The sequence below is a fragment of the Centroberyx affinis genome, unplaced genomic scaffold (genome assembly GCF_046629955.1).
Source record: "Centroberyx affinis isolate AG114_WGS23_722 - 3 ecotype Tasmania unplaced genomic scaffold, CSIRO-AGI_Caff_v1 ptg000713l_1, whole genome shotgun sequence".
Classification (NCBI taxonomy): Eukaryota; Metazoa; Chordata; class Actinopteri; order Beryciformes; family Berycidae; genus Centroberyx; species Centroberyx affinis.
Genome location: NW_027279330.1, coordinates 1 through 24601, shown reverse-complemented (window position 1 = coordinate 24601; position 24601 = coordinate 1). Strand labels below are relative to the sequence as shown.

At 42.5% G+C, this 24601-nt stretch overlaps 1 protein-coding gene across 1 annotated transcript in view; it reads right to left on the bottom strand.

Annotated features, from left to right (window-relative positions):
• LOC139644152 (voltage-gated delayed rectifier potassium channel KCNH4-like) overlaps positions 1-23292 on the bottom strand; it is a gene marked incomplete at its 5' end in the record, with an annotated part of 31606 nt that extends 8314 nt beyond the window's left edge. The window contains 9 exons of the mRNA XM_071519530.1: positions 5121-5335; positions 6064-6313; positions 6609-6808; positions 7351-7545; positions 8812-9019; positions 9472-9629; positions 11320-11560; positions 22440-22576; positions 23161-23292. Of these exons, the coding sequence (XP_071375631.1) occupies positions 5121-5335; positions 6064-6313; positions 6609-6808; positions 7351-7545; positions 8812-9019; positions 9472-9629; positions 11320-11560; positions 22440-22576; positions 23161-23292 (1736 nt within the window). The remainder of the gene's footprint in view (positions 1-5120; positions 5336-6063; positions 6314-6608; positions 6809-7350; positions 7546-8811; positions 9020-9471; positions 9630-11319; positions 11561-22439; positions 22577-23160) is intronic.
• Positions 23293-24601: the final 1309 nt, after the last annotated feature.

Below are 24601 nucleotides of genomic sequence, written 5' to 3'. Positions count from 1 at the left end.
CAGTGACGCAGCCGTTGCCACACAAGCTGAGAGCCATAATTGATCCTTTCTCTACACTTGATAGCAGTAGGATTCCAGGGAGAATTTGTCTTTCCGCTGGCATGTGGAGAAATTGCTAGCAATTTGGCATAATTACCAGCCGGATGGCACATGAAACTGTGAGAGTGTGAAGCCTTCCCTCGTGTGTGAAAAATGTGTTTTGCTTCTGACAACATGGCTTAATGTATGTGACAACACGAGCCACAGTTTCTGTCACACAGCACCAGCATACTGTCAGTAATCCTCTTTGACACAGGAAGCCAAGTCATTGAGGATATGCATCACATTAAATCCTAAAAAAAAAAAGTATAAAAGTATGTTATATTATTCTGAAAATGTAACTGTAACTATGAATCCTCACATCTTAGCTGTGAATTTTCACACAACACCCACAATCCGCTTCTCGCATTCCCAAAAAAAACAACATTACCACAAAGGCTTTGTGGGACTGTACAGAATCTGTCATTGTTTCCTTTCTTGCAAAGACACATTTTTCACATCTGTCAGTGGCACTATATGTGAGGTAGAGGGGATAAGTCGGTCTATTAGTCTATTCAAGGCAGGGAGAAATTCTCCTCATAAGGACAATTATCCCTAGAGCAAGAAGGAATGATTAACCAGCCAGCAATGAATATCAGTGCCAAGTGACATTAATTGAACATCAATATCAATTAATGGGGCACTAACGCCACAAGTGTCCCACATAGCATAGCAAAATGGGTTTGGAGGGATTTAACTGAGGGATTTCATCCTGTCAGTCAAAAGTGTGCGTGCTTGTGTGCTTGTGCCTGCATGGATTTGTGCAAGGAGGAAAGGAAGACAGATCTGATGTTTTCTGTAGCCTGCAACCCAGAGTGTCTGTAGTCTTTAGTAGATCTTTATTCTCGGAGTGTTGAGTGTGTGTTTACAGAGTGATATGTACAACCTGTCTTTCACTATCATTTTGCACTGTATGTGTGGTCTTTATACCATGTGCCACAGTATGTAGGCTACTGTGAATTTGGTGAATTGTATGTCTATGCACCAATTCCACCAAGACAAACTCTTGTGGATTTATTGTACTTGATGGTTGATTCTGATGCTCTTGTTGAAAACAACTAATTTCTTCCCTAGGATTTGAAAATCTCTGAGAATGTAGTTTCATCCCATGACAAGATAAACTACCAACCATTCATTCTTACAGCCACTACTGTACACCGCTGTGTACAGAAACAAAGAACCACTTTGGCGAAGACGGTTTTGGGAAAGCAGCCTCCAGAAAATGATTTCTGCTCAGGTGAACCAAGGGAGAGATCTGAAAAAGAGCAGTTTCCAGCAAAATGCTAGAGATGTTCTGAGGGCATGGTCCCCTGGGACCGCCTTTTTTTTTTTTTTTGACAAACCTATTTTAAAAACTCCTTTCTGGTCCTGGCCCTTCCACTCTGCCCGGCTCTTTGTTCAAGCTTTATTTATCTCCCCTCTGTATTGCTTCAACACACTCCTGGCTACTCCTTTCAGCCCCTCCAACTCATTTCCAACCTCCACAAATTTTCCCAGGTCTACGCCTCCTGCACTCCCACCGCTGGCTGCCTGTGGCTGCTCGCATCAAATTCAAAACGTTGGTGCTGGTGTATAAAGCTGCTAAGGGAGCTGCTGCACCCCCACACCTCCAGGCCGACACACCAGCCCACTACTACTGATCATTTAGCTCTCCTTTCCCTGTGGCGACTTGGTCATTACTCCACCCAGCCTCCACTCTGGCTCCCCACTGGTGGAACGACCTTCCTGCTCCAGTCAGGAGGGTGAAGTCACTCCTTATCTCCCATCATAAGCTTGAATCTTGTCTCCTCAAGAAATACTTCATGTCTCTCTCTCCCCCTTAAATCACATACAGTACCTCCTCTCCCATATTTTGCCTTTGTCTGCTCCTCTAATATGCTCTTCTCAGAAGCTAAAGGGGTAGTAAGTAGGATTTTTATTGCCCTATAGCACATAATAATCATAATACATCTGTGGGGGTTGGAAAGGGTTTGTGATTAATACAATGACTCAATGATTACTTCACCAGGTGCTGAGATTTCAGGCTTCCCGGCCCAGTGCTATGAGTGAGTAACTGGCATTGCAAGACATTTCAACTGCAAAGGCTCATAGATTACTTAATGCCCCTTTAAAATAAAAACAAAACCACTTTCCTGCTCTTTTCGATGATAAATGATTATTCTAGTGACACAGGCTCTATGACTTTGACCCTCCTTACTATTGGTTTCTTGTAATGTTGGTGATCAAGGAATTTCTGTTGCATTCGCTGTAAATTGCTCCGGATGAGAACATCAGCTAAATGCCTAAAATGCAACCATAAATGTAGATGATTACTTTTAAAAGCAGGATTAAGATTTTACAATGCATTAATAATCCTGTCACACAAAACCATATTATGGGTGTTGAGAACTTGTAGTGCATTATGCCTTTTGTATCCATATTGAAGCTGTGGAAAGTGTGTTTCTCTTTGCATTGTGTCTAAAAAAAAGTCATAAAACACTGATGCTCTCTGCAAAAATCTGTTGAAAAGAATTTAATTGAAACCACTGCAATTAAAATCAGAGTTAAACTACCAAGTTGACAAGAAAACTCATTATCCATCTGGTAGTCTGGGTTTTTCCCTTTAAGGCTAGGTGAAGGAGTCTGTTTTGGGTACCTTGTGATGCAAAAAATCAGTAGTCCTAAGGTCTGGCCTTGAGGCAAAATAGCAGTACAATTCATTTTTGGTCGCTATGTGGTCCATGTACTAGTCTCTGCAGGGTAAAGGCCTGGGAGCGGTGATAGCGACAAGACTAGCCTCCACACACCTCCCACCTCCACCCACCAACCCTGTGGCTATGGATGAGACCAGCGCGCTGATGTGTGTGTGTGTGTGTTTGTCTGTGTGGAGGCTGTGGGACCTGGCAGCTTGTTCGGGAAGCTGAACACTCCTTCATCCTGTCAGGGGTGGCGGTGACGCCCCTGGCTTTGTGCTTGAGCATAAACTCTGAGCAGATGGTGTGAGAGAAGTAGAGCGCTGTGCTCGTGATCGGCCACACCCCAAAAACCTGCCGATGCAACTTGTAACTTGTATCCACCGGCTTGTATCAGAGTCACTGACTGGTCATTTTAGTTATGTTGTATGGATATGGCAGTCACAAAGTTATCTTTACAACACATACATTCTTTGTGCACAAACGTCTTAAGATGGCTAATAGCGCCATTAATACCCTATTGTGAGCTTTCCTGTCATTGATATAAGCAATGATTTTGTAAGAATAGGTGCCAAATTGGACCAATTATGTCTCTTTTTGAAATGAAACTCTTCAAATGTCTTCATTCTGTTTCCAAAGCCTTCATAAACGCAGTTCAAGCTGTGTTCCCTCAGTCTGAGAGACAAGAATACACCCGGTAATGAACAAGGCTGGCAGAAATGTCTCATCCTTCATGTGTCAAACTAAGATGAATTGAGATGAAAAAGGAAACGTTCTAACAATAAGAGGACTGTGGAAAACAAGAGGAATACCTGAAGAAAGTACCAAATGCTTGGGATTGATTATGAGAATAAGATTGGGGAAATCCTTGAGGAGCTTTGTCAGACTTGTCAGTCACACAAAGACATTTGTTTTGATGGTGCAACAGCGGAACAAAATATCATGCAAGACATGCGGGATGGGATTTTACAATTTGAATTGAATAATTTAATGTTGAGGGTTCAAGAGGGCATTTCCAAACTGATTACAAAACAATGCTTGAAAACGTGACTGCATGCATAACATCAACGAGACAAGTTTATTTTCTGTTCGCCACAGACTGAGGATTATCTTCCCTTGCATAATCCTGTCTTAAATAACTGTTAGGGGTAAAAGACAGTGCTGAGAGGAGGTCAGTGTCTGGGTGTAATGTCATCCTGCTGTGCAGTGGGGTGGGCGCAGGGAAGCGATATGCCTGCCTGACAGTGGCACTGATGCTTTGGTAATTGCCGTGACAATCAAGCCACCAACGGCCCTTTGGCAGAACAAGTGTCAAGGGGAGGGACAAAGACACTTTGAGGGGCAAAAGTGTGTTGTCTGGTATGTTGCATCTTCTTTTCCATTGTGAAAGACAGAGTGAAGACTCTTGTCAAGTCTACTGAGCTACAATGTACAATGTAATTAATAATGTAGTACAAGTATAGACATGCCATGTTTCTAATACTATTTTCAAACTGCAGTCAAATTATGAACCCAGAACACCAGATCTTTTGAAGGCAGCCAAGGGGGAATCATCCATCCACCTGAAAACATATTTGCAGCAATAATGAACATTTTCACCATCTTAAACCTCAACAGTAAACATCAGATTTTGGAGTCCCTCAGAATCAAAGAGCTTCTTTCTAGCCCAATCATACAGAGAGAAATCCATCATAGAAGAGACAGAGATATCACTTTCTCCACTGACAGTAGCCTCAATAGACCAGAATGCAATGCAGCCACAAGATATGTTGCGTTTGTGAGTAAGTGGGGCGACTTTTACTTTGCTATCACTAACGCTCTCATCACCTAACAAACAGCTCAATGCAATAAGCTCACGTCCGTTCTCTGGGAGTTGTCAAAAAGCATGCTGGGAAATGAAAGGGAAGGGGAGGGAAAGTGGGTACACCAAAAAAGTAAATTACAACATGTCATCAAAAAATAACTCCCAGAACACACTGAACATTACAGATTGAGGATATATAACAGTATGAGAGTATCCAAGGGTGGATTTTTCCTTTAAACTGACAGTCAAAGCTTTAGGATAAGTGAAGACATTTGGCTGGTACTCGTTTTGAAAAGGGGGTATTTTTATACTGTAGGCTAAAGGTAAGGTGTTAGATGAAGCCTTAGAGTTACAATTAGGTCAAGGTTTGGGCCAGGGTTTAGGTTAAGCATGTATTGAGTTAGGATTTGGGTTAAGTTAGAAGTTAGAGAGTGTAGTGAAAAGCGCTATAGCAATAAGCAACTCCAATGACATGTTTTAAAACTCCCGCGTGTTGTCTGTGTATGTGTGTGTGTGTGTGTGTGTGTATGTGTGTGTCTCTGTGTGTGGTTGCCCACATTTCATACCTCGTCCTGGGTGCCCTCGCGCAGGTTGTAGGTGAGGTTGTGGTGGATGTCGGAGGTGAAGATGCTGGCGTACTCGGGGTAGAGCTCCAGCACCTCCCTCAGGCCGCGCACGCTGATGTACTGCAGGTCGCAGTAGGTCAGGGCCTTCACGTCAGCATTGGTCTTGATCACCTGGTCTGTGTCGGGCAGGTCGGACCCAATCAGGTCCCCCTTTCCTAGATTCAAAGTTAAAATAATAGGAAAAAAGGTGGGGCTTCTTGGTTATACTGTTAATCTATGTTATGTATATTGATGTTCTCACATAAGAAGTTATATACAAGTAGAGTTGTCATGACAATTTTGTACCCAAAGTACACTAAAACAGATAAAATATTTAGTTATTAATGTTTTGTTTGGTGGCACTATGGGCTAGCTCATGTTATTGTTGTAGAGACATTGGTTCATATTCAGGTCACAACCCTTGTTGCATGGCATCCCCCCCTATCGCTCTCATCTTTCCTATCTTGCTCAAAAGTCAGGCAGAAATTCAATGAATGTTAGTAGTTTCAGTATCAGGGAGATCTCAACCACACTGAAATTACCTTCTCAAAAAAGCAAGACATTCCCCCCTTCCCTGCATCAAACACACACGTGCACACACTCTCACATTATCGGAGGGTGAAAGTGAAGGAAGGGAAACACTGGGTATGTGTTTCTGGTTGTGTTTTTCTCATTTTAATTTAAGTCTAACATAGTTTTGCAACCATGTGTATGGTAGCTTTGATTTATTAAATAAACGCTACCATACCATGCATTAATTAAATGCATCCATCTAATCTTAGCGCTGGAGTCATAGCTACCAGAGCATTCCATTTTATACTATCCTAACTGCAAGCCACAAATCGTACCTTGAACACAGTGAAAGGAATATAACCATGTACAATGACTTGTCCCCAATACCAACCTAGTATGGCCAGCACCATGCTGTCTTTGAGCACCTCCAGAGAACCGGAGCAGACAAAGTAGTTGGCATGCAGTGCATCCCCCTGGCGGATCAGGTACTCCCCAGGGGCGCAGAAGGAGGTTTTTATGTGGAGGGAGAGCGAGCGCAGGCAGCCGCGACTGGCCCCCTCAAAGACAGGCAGCTGGAGGATGTCCTTATTCAGATGCATGGCGATGTCGGCACGCAGCTCATCAGGGAAGTCATGGAGGAGCTGGGGATGTGTGACAGTTGGGAGGAGGTGTGACATTGATTGGTAATTATGGAATAGACGGTGTTGTCCCTGGTTACCCTCTTTTGAATTCCAACAGGCTGTCAATTAACGGTGTGCAGGCTGCCATATGTTGGAAAGGACCGTAAACAATTACAGCAGCAAAGGTTTTTGCATGAATTGTGGAACAACGAGGCTCATAGCTCAAATACCATGACATCATTACTAGTTTTTTTTAGGGAAGACAGCACTTTGCACTTTGGTATTGCATCACAAGAACAATGATATGGACTCCTACCTCGTTGGCATCTATACCATTGTTGACAGACCAGGTGGTCTGGAAGTACTCCAGCATGCGCTGTTTGAGCTGCTGAGGCAGCCGGTGGACACGGATAAAATCCTTCAGGTCCTTCATGCGTGTGTGGTAGAGCGAACGCCGCGAGTACATCCGCTGGATGATGGCCGTCACGTTACCAAAGACCACTGCGTGCATCAGCGCTGTGTGGGAGGAGACGGAAATAAATAGGTTGAAATAATATCTCAAGAATTTAATTCCAAGGTGCTGCATATATATCCACGATGGAAAAAATGTTTTCTGACGTTTGCTGAATTTGAAAAGTTCAACTTCTATCCCGCTATTTTTCCAAACGGTGGCTATCTCCTTTGTATACCTATACCTCCTCAGTAATGAAACTAATAATGATCAAATATAGAACTAATTACCATTATCATCCACAACTTGTTATTAAGTATTTGCTCAGTGATCCACACAAGATCTTAGTAATGTACAGCTCTAATCAATTTGATGGACAAAAATAAACACAGAACAAATAATTATCTTCTGGGTTGTTGCACCAATAATGGCTGCCACTCAGCTTGAATAATCCATTTATTGGTCTATAATGACGGCAACAAGCTGCGCCTTAGAGGCCAGCCAAATCATCCAACCCACTTCCTGCTGAATTTGCTGCTCTGTGTGCCAACGGAGGCACCATTGTGCCAGGAAGCCGGAGGGAGAGGGACCCCGGTGTCGGACGTACCGCCGATGAGCATGGTGCAGATGGAGAAGATCTTCTCTGCATCGGTGTTGGCACAGACATTGCCAAAGCCCACACTGGTCAGGCTGCTGAGGGTGAAGTAGAGGGCAGCGATGTAGGAGCTGCGCACCGACGGGCCGCCCACTGTGCTGTTGGTGTACGGTGTCTCCAGACGTTTGCCCAGCTCGTGCAGCCATCCTTCGATGAGGAGGAAGAGCATGAGAGAAAGTTCAAAGGTTAAAGTTCATGTTCTCTGTCTGTCTGTCTGTCTCTCTTTATGTCTCTCTTTATGTCTGTCTGTCTGCTGTCACTTGAGAGTTAGAGGGTACAGGCAGACAGATAACTGTATCCCTGGCCTGAGAAAGAAAGACAAAGAGAGTGTGTTTGTGTGTCCATGTGCAAGAATGGTAGAGTGTGTGTGTGTGTGTGTGTGTGTGTGTGTGTGTGTGTGTGTGTGTGTGTGTGTGTGTGTGTGTGTGAGAGAGAGAGAGAGAGAGAATGTCAGAGTCAGGAGGCTGGCATGTCCGTGCGGGACAGGGCAGAATTAGATTGGCTCCTCTAGGGATAAATAAGGCAGAGTGTTAATTAGCAGGTATGACCTAACCTCTCCGTAGACAGAATATACAGACACAAAAGCAGGCATGGACACACACACACACACACACACACACACTCTTTGCGCTGCAGACTGGACCAGATGTTTAATTTTGTATCACACTACAGTATGTGCCAGTATGCCAGTTGCTGTTTATGATTGTTTACAAACATGGTTGTTTGTCTGAAGGATTCATGGAGCCGAATCCAGTAGACAGTAAACTCAAATTAACCTTTTTGTAACATTGACTCATCTCCAGTGTAAGAACTTCACATCAAAAGAAAACACATAGAACAACAGAAGAGACTGTCAGCTTTTGATTATGGGTTTTTATTGGCCTCCATGTTTAAACAGTGACACCAACAAGATACTAGCTCGCTGCTTGCTCCCAATCCTTTAGTAATATCAGCTTTTGATCTGGTTTCAGACAGTCCTCATTAGAGTGCCAGTGTCTGGTTTTCACTACCACACCACCACTGGGCAGAGCTAGATGTCCCAATAGGTGAGCCATGACTATTTATAGTTGAAGACAGAGTGGGGACGCAACAAATCTCTACACATTGTATTGGCACCATCCAGTCTAAAGCCATATTTGTTGGCATTTGTGGCCTATTTAACCCAAGGACCAACTGATCTACATACTGTAGCACCTATGTCAAGTGCAGATATTCAGCATGTAATCCTCAGTTTAATGGAACATAAATTTTAGTCCACAGTATAGCAAATGAATGAGTGATGGCACATGCAGAAAAAGTAATAATATAGCTAATACATCAGTAAGAGTAAGATTTACTTAATTCGTCCTTTACAGAAGAAGGGAAATTTGTCTTTCTGGACTACATCAACAGGCTTCATTCATTCAGACCCACCTATGTCCCAGTTGTCTGGATCATTGATCTCGATCTCCTTGCGTCCAATTATGTACCAGATGCAGGCCATCCAGTGTGCCAGCAGGGCGAACATGGACATGAGCAGGGTCAGCACCATGGCGCTGTACTGGGAGTAGCGGTCCAGCTTCTGGAGCAGACGAAGGAGGCGCAGGAGGCGTACTGTCTTAAGCAGGTGGACCAAGGAGGTCTGGAGAGACAGAGAGACAGAGAGACAGAGAGACAGAGAGACAAAGACAGAAACAGAGACAGAGAGAGACAGAGAGATTGTTCAGATTGCTAGAACCGCTTTGCCTTGTGGTTCCCTGGAAACCAACTTTGAATATATATATAAATATTATTATATATATTATTAATATCCACAGCTGGATATCACAGTTTGGAATTTAGCAGCACGTTGTTCAAACAGCTTCGCTTGTGTATGAATGTTTAGGGAGTGCTTGTCAGATAAAGTAAAAATAGCCAAAGTAATTATAGAAGCAGCCTTGAAAACAGGGTATTTTCAAAGACTCTGCATTCCAGGGCAAATTGGTTTATATAATGCTAGGTCATCAATTTGCTGGTCATGGTAATAGTCACAAAGGTTAATCAAAGAGAGCAGGATCTGACAGCCTGAGTAAATGATTGTGCACTGGTACCCACCACTGTGATGTTAAAGGCATAGAGCAGGTCAAAGGGCAGAGCGGCCACCAGATCCACAAAGAACCAGGTGGTGGCGTAGTGGATGCAAATGGAGCGCGCCTCGTACACCACCTGGCCTGACTGGCTCACGTAGGTGGTGCGGAAGTTCAGGATAATGTCTGCAAATACAAAGGTCAAAGGTGCAATTTACCAACTGACCCCAGATGGTACAGTCAGGATATTCTTTAAGCTTGAGGAGGAACATGATTGCTAACTTAGCGTTTTTTCCAAGGTATTTCTGCTGAATTAGATGTATACAATGAGGAGACATGGTCAAAACAAAGGTCATAAGCCAGATTCAGTCCCATGGCCTCACTCATATACAATATGATGTACACCTAAGTCCAATGGGCCACCAGAATACTTGTCATGCACAGTTTTGAGAATCTAGAATAGCAACAGATTGATGCATATTCAAAATAAAATTAAAAGACATGGAGTATCCAAGATGAGCTCCAGCTAATTCTACAGTACATCTGTCGCTTATCTAATCTGTCCTTTAAAAAGTTTGATGAACAGAAGTTCTGCTATTACCTCACTAAATACTAGAAGGGTAGAAGCCAAATATTATGTAACAGCTCAGGGTAAAACAGGACATCTCCCCGCCACTCATTATCACCTACTGTAACCATTCAGTCTATCCCTACACAACACAGGTGGGAATGTGAGACAGCTGGTTTATGTTATTGTTTAACGGAAGCCAAATGGATCAGTCTGTTTGCCAGACAGATCATCTAACCCAAGTTTCATAGAGTGGCAAGCAGACAACAAACAGACCTCTGGGTCCAAGCATGACTTAGCAAAAACTCATCTGTCACCCAAGCTGTTGATATGTGCAGAAACGATGGCGCATAACTCAATAAGGAATTCAGTTATAGGTTAGAAATAAAGAAGTTATTACAATGCTGATAATGATGATGATGATGATGATGGTCACATTATATAAAGGCAAAGAGAGAGCTGAGCCACAAAGCAAAGCTCTCGATTTCCTGGTCACTCTTCGTTCCTACGGTCACGAGCTCTGGGTAGTAAGCGAGAGGATGAGATTGTGTATGCAAGTGGAAAAAATGAGGTTAGTCTGCAGGGCGGCTGGCTTCACTCTCCGTGACAGGATGAGGAGCTCAGCGAGCCAGGAGGACCTGGGAGTCAAACCGCTGTTCCGCTACATTGAGAGGAGCCAGTTGAGGTGGTTCAGACACTTGGAGAGGATGCCCCTATGGGAGCCTCACTTTGGAGGTTTACAAGACGTGGCTGACTGGGAGGAGACCCCAGGACAGACCCAGGACACACTGGAGGGATTACATCACTCAGCTGGTCTGGGAGCACCTGGGGATTCTCCAGGAGGAGCTGGAGGAAGCTGCAGGGAAAGGTTACATCTGGGCTGCTCTGCTTGACCTGTTGCCACCGCGTCACTGACCCGGATAAGCAGTGAGAAAATGGATAGATGGTTGTTGGATGAAAACCTCACATCACCAAACATTGGAGTAATTGGAGTAATGAGGTTTCAACATGTATGCATCACAATACTATCACTTTTCACATTATGAGAGATCTATATGAGTCATATGATTAGCTTTCTAATGTAAGCTCAGAGGAATATGAGAACTATGATAACATGTGAGAACTATAAAAGTATCTATCTATCTATGGGAATGACCCTCAAGGTTTGAGTGGATGGAATGGCCTAATTGGGGCGGATAATGGTCAAAACAGAAACCCTAACCCTTCAGTTCCAATTTATCCATGGCCCAAACTTTCAGAAGATCGGTATAAAACACTTGAATCGATGTCTTTCTCAGCGACCCTCACCTAGAATAAAGAGCATCTCCACGGCGATGTCGCTGACGATGGTGGAGCGCTCAGCTGTGTCCGTGTCGTCGTACGGCGTGAAGCAGACGTTGTAGGGCACGGTGACGGCCACGTAGAAGGTGGCCAACAGGATGAGCCAGTCCCACAGAGCCTTGGACACGCTGTAGTGGAGCAGAATGAAGCGGGACTTCTGCACCGTCGCCACCTTGTACTCCGGCACCGAGGGTTTCTCAAACATGTTCTGTCAGAGAGGAGAAGGTGGAGTTGAGAAGGTCAAAAAATTAGCTGGAACACTTGTGTTGAAGAGGACAATAAGCACACACAGGCATATGCACAAACACACACACACACACACACACACACACACACACACACGAGTAACCGCCTCTTGAATTTCAAGCCCAACTTGATAAATATACAAAAGAGACAATGCACATCAGAAAAGCTGAATAAATGAATAACTTGATAACCAGATGTTCCATGGGTGAAGTGCTGTGCAAATAAATGATAATCAGATGGATATTGCTGTGCCAAGATTTTCCCGAAATAGAGAACATAAATGTCAGAACCCTCTCCTATAAGTGCGCTGAACGCTGAGGTTTCAGTATTGCAGGCAACTCAGGTGAAACAGATGCGGTAATGCTGCGGGTTATCTATTCTAAACAGCCTCCAATAAAGAGGGAAAAAAACTTGATAAATGACCATGCAATAACCATATAAAATGACAGGAATAGAGAACTGTGGTCAGTGAGGGAGAAACTTATTGCCAACACTGAGGGCTGATAATTTCATACATGACTTGACCTTGGCTTGACTCCATCACTTCAAATGCCATTAGTGCATCAAGTCTCAGGTGGTGCTGGATGGATAATGGCAGAGGTGTGAGAACATTGACCAAGTGCTGCTGCTATTTTTGAAAGTTCTGCCTATTCATTCCTCTCATTAAAGTTTTTATGGGGAAAATCCAATTGCAGAAATATATGAATTGCTATTGCTGATGAGTTGGGGAGTCGGTTTGGCACATAATGAGTCTGCAGATCTCCAAACGGGACCGTAAACTTGGCACATAATCGCCTTAACCATATTTAGGAGACAGCAGGGGTTGCACTCATGAATCGTGGACTGGATTCACTGGTGGCATATTTTAAAAGAAGATGTTTATTCTGAAAAATAATTATAAATACAAAAGTGAGTCGGCTGGCGGCTGGTACATACAGTTGCCTCTACTGGTAATCACCAACTGATTAATCAATTAGGCTATGTACAAAACACTGGGATTCATGATACAAAATAATAATCAAAACAATCAACATCAATAGAAAATTATAATTAAGCTACATTAGATTCATATAATAGTTCTTAATCACACTAACTTATCTATTCCAAGCATAAAGTATTCAAAAATTATCATTCTGTAATGTACTAACCTTTCTACAAATAATAAGTCATGTATTTCTGCACTTTCATTCATGAAACTGATTAACCTATATTTACAACTGGCATCTGCCTTGGTGCGCCGTTGCCATGGCGACTGTAAACGTTATCTATTCCAAGCATAAAGTATTCAAAAATTATCATTCTGTAATGTACTAACCTTTCTACAAATAATAAGTCATGTATTTCTGCACTTTCATTCATGAAACTGATTAACCTATATTTACAACTGGCATCTGCCTTGGTGCGCCGTTGCCATGGCGACTGTAAACGTTACTACTACAGCTGATGTTACCGTTAGCCATCGCAAGTCAAAACACACCCACATTCCGGCTCCCCTTCAAGGTAAAAGCATCTGACGACATAACATACACACTCCCAAACAAAGAACACATGTAGCCTATGTAAGTTAACACAACCAAACATGTAACTGCAAATATCGTAAAATGGTTAATATGACCGTTATAGTGTTCGTTCGCGGTAGCGAACTAACGTTAACTTAGTTATTAAAAGCAGATTAGCCTACCCCAAAAAATACACAACGGACAACCAAGAACAGAAACAATAGCTCCGCTAGCTCACACACATTAAAGTGGACGCATTTAAATGCTCGGTGACACCTGACTCACCTGAAAAATAATTATAAATACAAAGTAAATAATTGGTGGTGCTGAAGCAGAGATAAATATAATTATACAACAGGTAGTTCCGACCTAGCGATCTGATTGGTCAACTAGACATTTAGAACGTGCTCAAATCAGCATGACAGCACACCTAGCCGTGCTCATCACTAAATATTACTCCGCCATATATTATCATACAATATATTTAAATATAACGCTACGTTAACTCTGTTCAGCCTTGATGTTACCAGACGCTCTGCATCCTCCATCAGCTGTGCCGGTGAGTCGGTGACACGGCGCTACTAGCTTAAAAATACATGTGAAGTTCGCGGACATAGTAGCTAAATCTGTCCATGGAAAAATTATTTTTTTCAGCAGATATCTTAGTTACAACAAGATTGAGCTAGCAAGGCAGTTTTGTGTTTATATGTGTGGTATTTATTCAGTTTGGGAAATCCCGCGATCTCTAGAGAGCATTAGCTCAAGTTGGCTGGCTGACTCAACAGGGACTAGAAATCGTCTCTGTTGCTAGGTCGTTACTAAGGGTCGGCCTACTTGCTGGAGTAGTAAACTAGGTTCCATTACATAGGAGTCTACTGACGTGACTGATTGTTTTCCAGTTATTAGTCAGACCCCATGTATTTCCAGGGAAACGGAGATAACACTAGCAAAAAGTTTTTTATTTTGAGAGCGAATTGCCCCACAATATGAACACATTTTGTTTATATCTTTTATTTTGTTGGTAACTGTTGTATAATCGCAATATTACATATATATAATTAATATTGCTTAAATGAGAGGATTTCAACATGCCACACAGGCATAGCTATTACCTTTGACAGTGGAGAGAAGGCAAACAAAAAGAGGAGATACATGAGCAGCAATCCATCAGAGAACAATGTGGCCAGCACCGGGGAGGCTGCGGGTAATGAAGTATTAAACTGAATTTGTGTATGTGTGTATGTGCGTGACTGTGTAATATCTTACTTGAGACTTGCAGGAGATGGATAGACTATAGCCTACTTGGGGAAATAATTGGGGGACGATGGACAACCTTTCCTTGCACTCTAAGAAGAAGAGACAGACATTGACACATCCATCTCCACTGTATGAAGGGAGGAAAAATTGTCAAATTGTTCCCGGTGTAATAACTTTTGACATATTGTATTGGCTACACCTGCCTGACAAGTGAAACCGGGCGATTTATGGTCAAAGAAAGAAGTGTGTTTCACAGCACAGTCCATGTGTTTTCATGGCTTCCATAAAGAAGTTTAACGACATACTGGAAAATCCAGGGGAAAGCCCCCGCTGATTTTCGTCAGCAGCTGTGGCCACTTTAATGATGTTTGAAGGAACGTCTGCAAAAGCTGGACTGTTTTTTAATTCGCCTTACATCACAGAGGTCAGGACACCCACCTGACCTTTGGCCCGAGAGCCAGTCAGCCGTGCACATCCGCGTGATTGGAAGGGAAAAGCCCAGCGCTGCGGGGACACGTGTCACTACATGTCACACAGCTACAGCTGATCTTCGCACTTCATTAACTCACGCTGCGGCCCAGGGCCTGCTCTTCCAACTACATCCCCCAGCATGCTTTGAGCTTTGCCACAGATAGAAAGGCCTGTCCTTGATGGGAAGAGGATACACACGGCTCTCCATGTGACTCGAGCAGCAACCGTCATGTTCCCTCGAGCAGAGAATCTAGAGCTACTGTATTGCAGAAGTTCATCAGCCTTGCTTATATCCTAAAATATTACTTCACTTTTTTCCAAGTAATTTCTCTTGAGGGTAGAGCAACACTGCAGCAATCGTTATAACACAGTTACACCTGTAGTCCTCATGTCATTTTTTCAAAGTTATCAACAAACCTGATTTGAACAGAGTTGAACCTAATAACCTCTGTAAATTAACTTCAAGCCTCTCTGAAGAAATGCTAGACCATGATGAGTACATTATGGGATGCTGAAGTGGGATCAATCCTTATTATGTGTGATTGTAGGAAGATACATAAAGACATGAATTCAGGGTCTTTTAGGTGACCAACATTGACTTGCAACATGATCTTTATATCCAACAAACCGCATGTCTTCTCCTGAACTCCAATGGAAAAAAAAATGGATTACAGCAGGAGGTAACTAGAGATAAACATTCACTGTCCCACAGAGATGAGAGAGAGAGAGAGAGAGAGAGAGAGAAAGAGGGAGAGAGAGAGAGAGAGAGAGAGAGAGAGAGAGAGAGAGAGAGAGAGGGAGGGAGGGATGGGACAATAGGGGAGATACTCAGACCAGGCACACAAAGTAGCTGCTGAAATGTGCGCTGTATTTCATTGAGCCAGCCAAAGTATGAATTGCATCATAACTTAAAAGGCCTCTAGACAGCACAATTTCTCTCTTTTACAGCCTTTTGACAAGTGTGTTAAAGTAAAAACTGGCAATAGTGGCATTCCCCTGGGAAAGTGAAGCAGCCTCAAATCAAGTTGTAGCTACTTCAGTCAGTGTGTCCCGGATTGGCAACAGAATGGGTTGACAGCATCAAAATTGGCAGATCAGTCATAAACAACTCAGTCAGAGTGCCTGTGCTGTTAGGAACCCTTCAGACAAAAAAAAAATACAAGTTGAAACCTTTTTTTAACAGCTGACATAGTGGTATAATAAATCACTCGGGGTGTAAATGTTCATCACCAGAAAGTATGCAGCCTCTACTGTCTGTCTTAAGATTTGAAAACTGGGCTGCTATGGTTCAGCAATTGGGAAATCAAAAGAAAAGAGATTCCTTCTCCACCTCTGAAATCAGGTAACAGGCTTCCAGCTGGAATCTACGGCTTTGTTTTCAATTTATTGAAATTCTGAGCAGTTACGCACTGCCTCTGCCTCTTTCTCTGCCTTTTTTAGTGGCTGCTCTCCCTTTGAAAGGCTGTATGTGTCCCAGAGAGATTGCGTGTGTGTGTGTGTGTGTGTGTGTGTGTGTGTGTGTGTGTGTGTGTGTGTGTGTGTGTGTGTGTGTGTGTGTGTGCTCTCCAGCAAGGGTAGCTCCCCCTGCTCCCTTCTTCCTTGCTGGGACGACGGGCTACAAATAGAGATCTATTCAGAGCACGGCTGGCTAGCTGGGGTGTGGAGGCAGAGGCACGCACTGCTAGCTAACTGCTACTGACAGAAAGGCAGACAGAGACAGAGAGAGAGACAAAGTGAGAGAAAACTGGAAAGAGAGCCGGACAAAGAGAAAAACTGACAGAGAGAGAGAGAAAGCTAGAATGCAACACAGAGAGAAGATGGAGCGAGAGCAAAAGTGGGAGGTTAAAGCGATAGAGAGCATCAATAAATGAGTTACAGTGGAAGAGGAAGAGGGGGAGATCACGCAAAAAGAAAGGAATAATAATAGAATAAAGGAGAAAAGGATGTAGTGTAACAGAGAGAGAGAGTAGGATCACAAGGGATGAAGCTGAAAGGAGATGAGGTTAGAATGATAGATGGAGAAGAGTGAGAAAACATGTAAAAACACAGAAGAGAGGAGAGGGGTGGTTAAAGCTAAAAAGAGGAGTGAAATGAAGGCGCTGAGGAGAGGAGAGGATGATGATAATAGATGATAATTTTCTCTCGATTCCCATGAATAAATAACAAGTTTTTATGAATGCAAATGAGCCAGCCAACTCTCCAGCAGCGGTGACTGCACACAAATCCCACATGTCTGGTTCATGATAATGCCCACACACACACACACACACACACACACACACACACACACACACACACACACACACACACACACACACACACACACACACACACACACACACACACACACACACACACACATACACACACACACGTACCACAGTAAGACTGGCTGTCACTGGGCGCTAGATGTCTAGCATGACTCCTTGTCAATCACACGCACACAGAGAAAAGTAGATCCTCTTATATGTAGACATATAGCTAGAAAAACTTGCACACAAAACCTAGGACAGAACACAGTACAGTATATATTATGAAAAAGTGAGAGACTAGTTTTTTATATATTGTCAGAATCTGCTTTGTTCGTGTTCATCTATGTGCTAGAAGTGTGAATTTGAGACCTGTGTCACCATGCAATGACAGTGAATGGAGGGAAAAAAACCCAACTGACACTGAGACCATCTGAAAATAAAGGTCTCAGTCCTCTTCCAAGCGAACGTTAGGAGTGAGAATGTAATCTGAACCAACTACAGGAAGCGATCCCAAAACGCAAGGGCTTATGGGTATAAGGAGATGTATTTTGACATCTGATAGCTAGCGGTTACTCATGCTCGGAAAGTCTAGCATGACAAAATGAACCAGGGGCAAACCGCAGTCTGGAGTGTTGCGCATATTCAGGTAATTCTCCATGTGTTCCTACCTGGTATGAACACCAGAGAAGAAGACAAGTCCATCATGCTTAGTTGCCAAGTTACAAGGACTGGAATCAGATTTGTTTTGACTCCTCCCACCGCCAAAATCTCTGACCTGGCAGGATGACAGGTTACCAAAACTCTGTCCAATAAACAATAAGTAAATAAAGTAAACTTTTCAATTCTGGTTTGGACCAAAGCAAACAAACTGCCGGTGTGATCGTGTGACTAAGTGTTGTTTGTAAGACATTACAAGGAATCATAAGCACATTATAAGCATCTTATTAGTTCATCAAAATAATCAGAATAAGACCATGATTACTCATGCTATGATGCACAGAAACTGAAAATTCTCAAGGGGTTGAATTCATTTTTGGGGCAACTAATAATTATCTCACAACACAGTCATACCAGATTCGAAATATATCGTAATACTTGAACTAATGTATTATTATGCATGTAATTTTCTAATGTGTTCTTAATCATAAGAACAATGTGTGTATGCAATGTGCTTATGCTGCACCATAAATGAAATGCAAAAGAGGATGCAAGGAAGTAGCTGAAGTAACTAATTAGTGTGCAAGCAAAAAGCAACTCCATGGACAAAAATAACCCATTTTGTTTGTTTGTGTGTGTGTGTGTGTGTGTGTGTGTATTTGTCTGTCTGTGCTCCAAACATTTTTTCTGCCATGCTTTCTTATCATATTTCTCTCTCAGCTCTTGAGTAAACATCAACAGAGAAAAATAACCCCAGTCAGTACCCCATTATCATTTTATGTTTGATGAATATAAAAATACAAGCAATTTCGTGAAATGAAATGTACCATCTGAGATTAAGTGTGTGTGTGTGTGTGTGTGTGTGTGTGTGTGTGTGTGTGTGTGTGTGTGTGTGTGTGTGTGTGTGTGTGTGTGTGTGTGTGTGTGTGTATGTGTGTCTGTGTGGAGAAACACTCCAGTGAGCTTGTGTCTGCTGTGGTCTTCATTTGAGCTAAACTAACATTGAAGCTTAGAGTTTTGGGGAATGGCTGTCCTGGGATTAGAGAAGCCTGGCAGCCAGGTGTTTGGCAGGTTGGGTTCGATTTGCATGTGATGTATGTGTGTCTGTGTCTGTGTGTGTGTGTGTGTGTGTGTGCAGCCAAAAATATCATGACTCAAGTTTGGAATTTTTGTTCTTAATGAAAAATCACCGATATGTACAATACAGCACACACATCCTGCAAATATAAAACTAACTGAAATGCACACTCACACAGAGGATAATACACATGCATGAGTGCAAACCCATGCATACAAACACACACACACACACAAACACACACACTGCTTATCTCAAGTGCGTTGCATCTCATTAATGCTTTGCATCTCATTTCCCATGCAAACTGCGCTGTATCTGCTTAACGCCTGTGACAGGTCTGCAAGTTAAAGGTTTCCAAAGTCATGGATGGAGGGGAATCACAAGACACAGTCCAATGAGCTGTCAAAGACCCGGGGAAACAAACACCACCTCCCAGGAATACATTTGAATCATATTCTGACCAGTGCTACTGCAGAAGTTTTCGCTTTGCAGCTAAAATGAAGCTGGTTGCCTCTATTTTTGTATCTTTTATATTCACGCGCCTCCTCTAAATGCATGCTGTTGGTGGAAATTACTGTTTAGGGTCGTAGGAGCTGTTTTTCGTTATCCATCCCGAGGGGTTAGAACAAAATTAGGTGCTTCCATGTATTCTCTCCATGAAACTAACTGCAAAGCGATTTCAAGTACAAAGAGCTTGTTAGTTAAAACTGGTGATCAAGGATTTGGATTTTGATTTGTTTGTTTGTCTGCAACTTTTCTATCTGTCTTGAAGCTGCTCTCTTGCTCAGGTCTACCTTGAAAAGGAGAATCTTAATCTCAGTGGGACTAACCTAGTTAAACGAAGGTTAATAAATATTGTAACATGGTAATTCTCCTGTCAGCCTGCAAACAGAGGTTATGGAAAGGTGACATTTCTTCAAGAGCGAGCGTGTGTTTGAAGGAGACAGAGAGAACAAGAGAAAGAGCGTATGTTGTGAAGATATGAACTCTTTGACTGCTCAATTTCAGGTTCCCGCATGCATTTGTGTATACCTGTGGTTTGTGTGTGTGTGTGTGTCTGTGTGTGTGTGTGTGTGTGTGTGTGTGCGTGAGAGAGAGAGAGAGAGGAAGAGAAAGAGTGTATGTGTGTAAAATAGAATTTGAGTGCTGGAATAATAAAGCGTCTATTTGAATGTTACATATTGTGTATTCCTGTATATCTACTTCATATATCTCAATGTTTAGGTGCGTGTTGATGTTTGGATGTGTTAGCCCATGTGCCATATGCTTTTCTCTGTTTGTTCTGTAGGCAAGCCATCATTTACTCTCTGTCTAGGTATATGTGTGAATGTTTTTGTGTGTCTGAGTGTGTGTACATGTGTGTGTGTGTGTGTGCGCGCATGGCTCGAGTGAACAGTGCCATCTGTGAGTAGGTGGGATTGGAAGCGGGGCACCAGGAGGTTTGGCAGACGAGGGGGAGGTGTAGCTCATTGATGCCCAGGAAGGAGGCTGCAGGTCTGCCCTGGAAGCAACATCACAGCCTTTGTTTCTGAAGGTGTTAACAGGATATCAGGCCAGCCATATTCATGTCAGAAAAGTCACACAGGGACACATGAGGATACTTACTGCTGCAGTTGAGGAAAAAAACACGTAACTGCAATTTAGGTGTTCATTTTCTTAGTTGAATTGAAAGTGTATGTGGTCATTTATGTGTTGAGTGAGTTTCAGGACCCTTGGGCTAGAAACCTGTTAACACCCCAGGTATTTTCAAAAATAGATTTAAACGAGAAAAAAATATTTTCCTGAAAAATGTTATTCTCGCAGAAACATGTTTTTTCTGATAGCATTATGTGAAAGTCATACTTGGCTACAAAGTCAGTATTCAAATTTTCATACTATTTTCTTTGTGTCACGAATGGCTAATAGTCCATAACATATTTGTACTGGGAAATCACTTTTGACCAATCACTGTAAAAATGCTAAAATGACCTTTGCTCCACAGCTAGACATGCTTGAATGACACGAGAGAAGTGGCCAATTACTGAAGGCAATGTGCTTGTTGTGTTTGCTGAGAGAGCAAGTTAGAAAAACATTTATGCGCAGCGCACCACAAAAAGAACATGCCTGACAGACCAGAAAAAGGTGGTCAACCTTCTCACTTGTAAATCTGGTTTACTCGGAAATACAAACAGAGATACTGATCACATGTTTACAGGCTCATGTACCAGCATTGGGAAACTCAAGATTTGCGGTTAGGTTCTGGGCCTGCCATTAAAATGTCCTCTCTCTGTTTTCAGTGCTAAAATGAACAAGTGCTTTAGTTTCAGTCACATAATAGGTAAATTAATCTATTCAAAAACACACAACAACCCATTGCTTTCGCTTTTTTCTTTTTCAAATGCTAATTTTGAATGCCTGTGTCAGACACACACTCCTCTCTCAGGTGCTCAACTTTTTTTTTTTTTATTTACCCCTGAAAACGTTCTGCATCACTTTGAGCCTCCTGGGAGGAAAATGCCACAATGTGAAGGACAGGTTTCACTGCAGACCCTGCAGGTTACAGAGCCACTGCAGGGGGGGCAGGGGGATTATCTCAAAATGTGCTCCGCTACAAACTGTTTTGGCTTGTATTTGAGAGCAAAACAGGAACCCCGTTGCATGCATAACATTGCTTGAAGTGCAGCACGACTTTATTATTCAAAGCTTATGAAGGGCCTTTGTTCTGTTAAAGTGTGGGAGCAATATGACAAGTGGCGATGAAATAGACCCCGGCTAGCCACACCACCACAAATGCCCTCTTAAGGTACTTAAGAGACAAACGCTCTTGAAAGGCAGATGAAGGCAAGTAATTCCGGGGGCAAAATGACTCACTTAATCTAAAAAGGCTTGAAAAGGATTGAAATCCATATCGAATGATCCTGTTCTTTCCTCCGTTAATTTGATTGTCAGCAGAGGTGCAGTAAATCTTGTACATAATACAGTATATAATATAGGAGCTGTGGAGATAATAGCCTACTAGACCCAAGGGTAAAAGGCAATTAAAGGAAACATACTGGTGACATAATGACCTATATCATGGAGCCACTACTGGTGAGGTGTTGGCATGTCCAGACAGTCCCACAGTGATGGGGCTGATTTACACAGCTTCCTCCGTGACCACTAACGCCTCGCCGGCAGTGACCTCATCCCCTAGCAACCACCTTGGGTCTCCCAGCAACTGCCACTGCCACAGTGACCTTGCTGTTTGCCCGTTTAAAGCCAGCATTACTTCACAAAATAGCAACTTAGCATGCAAAAAATGCAACAGGAGCAAGATTACACGATGCACAACAAATAGTTTGCTTTTTTATTGCTAAAAAAAACCCATAATCATAACCATTCAGGAGACTTAAAATAGCATAGCAATAACACTTTGGATGAGTTTTCCACTGAGACAAGCCACTGTCTGTGAATCTGGGCCAAGACTTCCCTCATATTGTCTTCCTAAAAACTAATCTTTTAGATATATCAACATTAATAATGCAAGCGCAAGAATGAAGAACGTCTACACTGGATGCCTTACTGTTTGTCTTCTTGAAGGGGGAATGAGGGGGCACACATGAAAAACCAATGAGGAAGCATGTGTGTGAGTGCGGTGCAGGTACTCACACTGCCCAGGTTGACCGCCTCTCCTTTGCCTCCTCTGGAGAACTGGCTGGTCAGCTGGTACAGCATGGTGCGGCCGCACTTCCTGGCCTCGCTGAAGTGAGAGCTGCTCTTCCTCCTGCGCCTCTTGTCCTCTGAAACTTTCACACAGTCATGAACCCGAGATCAGTGCATGTCAATCAATGTGTTGGATCACAAAGTTGGGCGCAAGAAAGTCGGACAGGGTTGAAAACAAGAAGAATTTAGGAGAATATTGGGTTATCTAATGCAACTTTATGGCTATAGCAATGATTATCCCTTAAACTTTTGTATTGCAAGTCTCAGTTTCTTACATATAACATAATATATTTTCCTCTTACACTCACACAAGGGAGAGAAATGCACAGCCCTCAGTGATATGTTCTACTACTTGACTTTCATTCAATTGCATTACAACAAAATGACAGTTTATTCCCGCTGGCACGGTGATTGGTATTTGCGGCAGGCTGTGTCCAGGTTACGCTTCAAGACACACCGCTGCCCAAATCAAACTCCCTATTGGAAAGCAGAGTCTGGGTTCAATGAACGAATACCAGCCCTAACAAAATTGCCAGGTAGAATTTGACAATGATGAACAAGAGCACACCGTGAAAATGAAAGCTGGGGGCCAGAAGATGGCCCAATCGTAAATCATGTCCCAAGTAAGCAAATAACAGGGTTTTTGTAAACAGGGCTTGTAGCCTACCTTCTTTCCTGCTGTTGTGGTGGCCTTTTCCATGGGTGTCAGTGATGTCCTTGAATGAGAAGAGAAAGAGAACCATTTCGCCCTTTTCATTCTTTATGGGCACGATGTCCAACAGGCACCAGAAGGCCGCTCCTGGAACAAAACCAGCAGGGCAAATGTATTACCTTCCTTTCTTCACCGTTTGGAGAAGGATACAACTTGAAGGAAACATGAAGGAAATATGCACAACAGACATACAGTATGTGTTTATTCACTATCACCCACTTTAATAACCACTACTGCAAAACTATCCACAATTTTCATTTCTGTCAGCATGTCTTTAGTACATAAAGGGACAATAACACTGCACACTGATATAAAGCAGTAAGGAGAATGTCCAAAACTGAGGCTTACCAATACAAGAGAAAAGTGACGCAAAAGTGCATTTGTTTTTTTCTTTCACCTCAACCCAAAAAATGGTTGCAATTTTTTTGTCACTTGAACACATATATAAATACTTTTAAGCCTCAGTTTTTGACATTCTTCCTTACTGTTTTATACAATTACTTTTGCAACCAGCACACCTGTAGTATTGACTATGTGAAGAGTGCATAATTTAGCCACAAAGGAACATACTGTACCATGGATGCTTGGCAAATATTGTATAAAATTATACCCTGAATTAGAAAGGGACCATGTTCCAGAGTGTGCTCAGAGAGGAAGAGAGAGTCAGATGAGGGGGGAGAGTTAACAAGGAGCACCATAGATCCCAGACCTCGCCATAACCCAGCCAGCTCATTAGCAACTCCACAGAAAATATCCTCTGCCTCCAAACAGATGTTACACATCTCCTATAGTGTCCCAGTGTCTGTGTGGGTGTGTGTGTGTTAGAGAAACAGAGAGAGAGAAAGAAAAATGGAGAGAGACAGTGTGGATGGTGGTGTCTTAGTACAAGCCTGTGGGTGTCAACATGAGAAGTTTGTGTTTTTTTGTGTGTGTTTTGTGCTTGCAGATATCAGGCGCACACTCTAGTGTGTGTGCACATCGACTCCTTTCGTCTCAAAGATGTTATTTGTTGTTTTGAAAATCCTGCTGATACTGGTCTTGAATGTGGTGAACTTTTTTGCTGCTTTTTTTTTTTTATCCACAAACAGAAATGTTATAAATATTCCCCTAATCTCTTGCCTTTTCTGCCTTTTCTACTAGAACTGAAATCTCTCCTCAAATCGCTCTCGATACATTTTTTTTCCCTGAAACCTCAGGTTGACTGATTGTATCCCTATTAATTTGTTTATTTATCCATTTGTTTATTTTCTTATCTATGTATTTGTTTGTGTTCACTTTTAATATATTTTATACTCTTATCTCTCTGCTCTTTATTTACATATTTAGATTCTAGAGTTACAGTTTTGTTACTTCTATTTCTATCTTCATTCTTTTTCCTGTCTATTATATTAGTGTA